This window comes from Morone saxatilis, unplaced genomic scaffold (assembly GCF_004916995.1).
Source record: "Morone saxatilis isolate NCDOM2014 unplaced genomic scaffold, NCSU_SB_2.0 Contig0, whole genome shotgun sequence".
NCBI lineage: Eukaryota > Metazoa > Chordata > Actinopteri > Moronidae > Morone > Morone saxatilis.
In genome coordinates, this window is record NW_023339650.1 from 19975223 (window position 1) to 19975453 (window position 231).

Consider the following 231-nt stretch of genomic DNA (forward strand, 5'->3'; position numbering starts at 1 on the left):
GTGTGTGTGTGTGTGTACCTCCTGTGCTGTAGGATGGGGGGTGGCGACCAGTTGTGGATCCGGCGCTTTCTTCACCACATCACAGAAGGAAACTCCGGATTCTGCAGCGAGGCCTGAAAACACACATCGACCAATCAGAGGACTCGGTTTCTGCATCATCGACCAATCAGAAGGCTGCTCAGGGTGTCATCAACCAATGAAATAATTCTGGCTGAATTCCATTTAGCTGCT

At 51.1% G+C, this 231-nt stretch overlaps 1 protein-coding gene across 1 annotated transcript in view; it reads right to left on the minus strand.

Moving 5' to 3' along the window:
* xylb (xylulokinase homolog (H. influenzae)) overlaps positions 1–231 on the minus strand; it is a gene marked incomplete at its 5' end in the record, with an annotated part of 2579 nt that overhangs the window by 1367 nt on the left and 981 nt on the right. Inside the window, 1 exon segment of the mRNA XM_035675526.1 lies at positions 19–113. Coding sequence (XP_035531419.1) covers positions 19–113 — 95 coding nt within the window.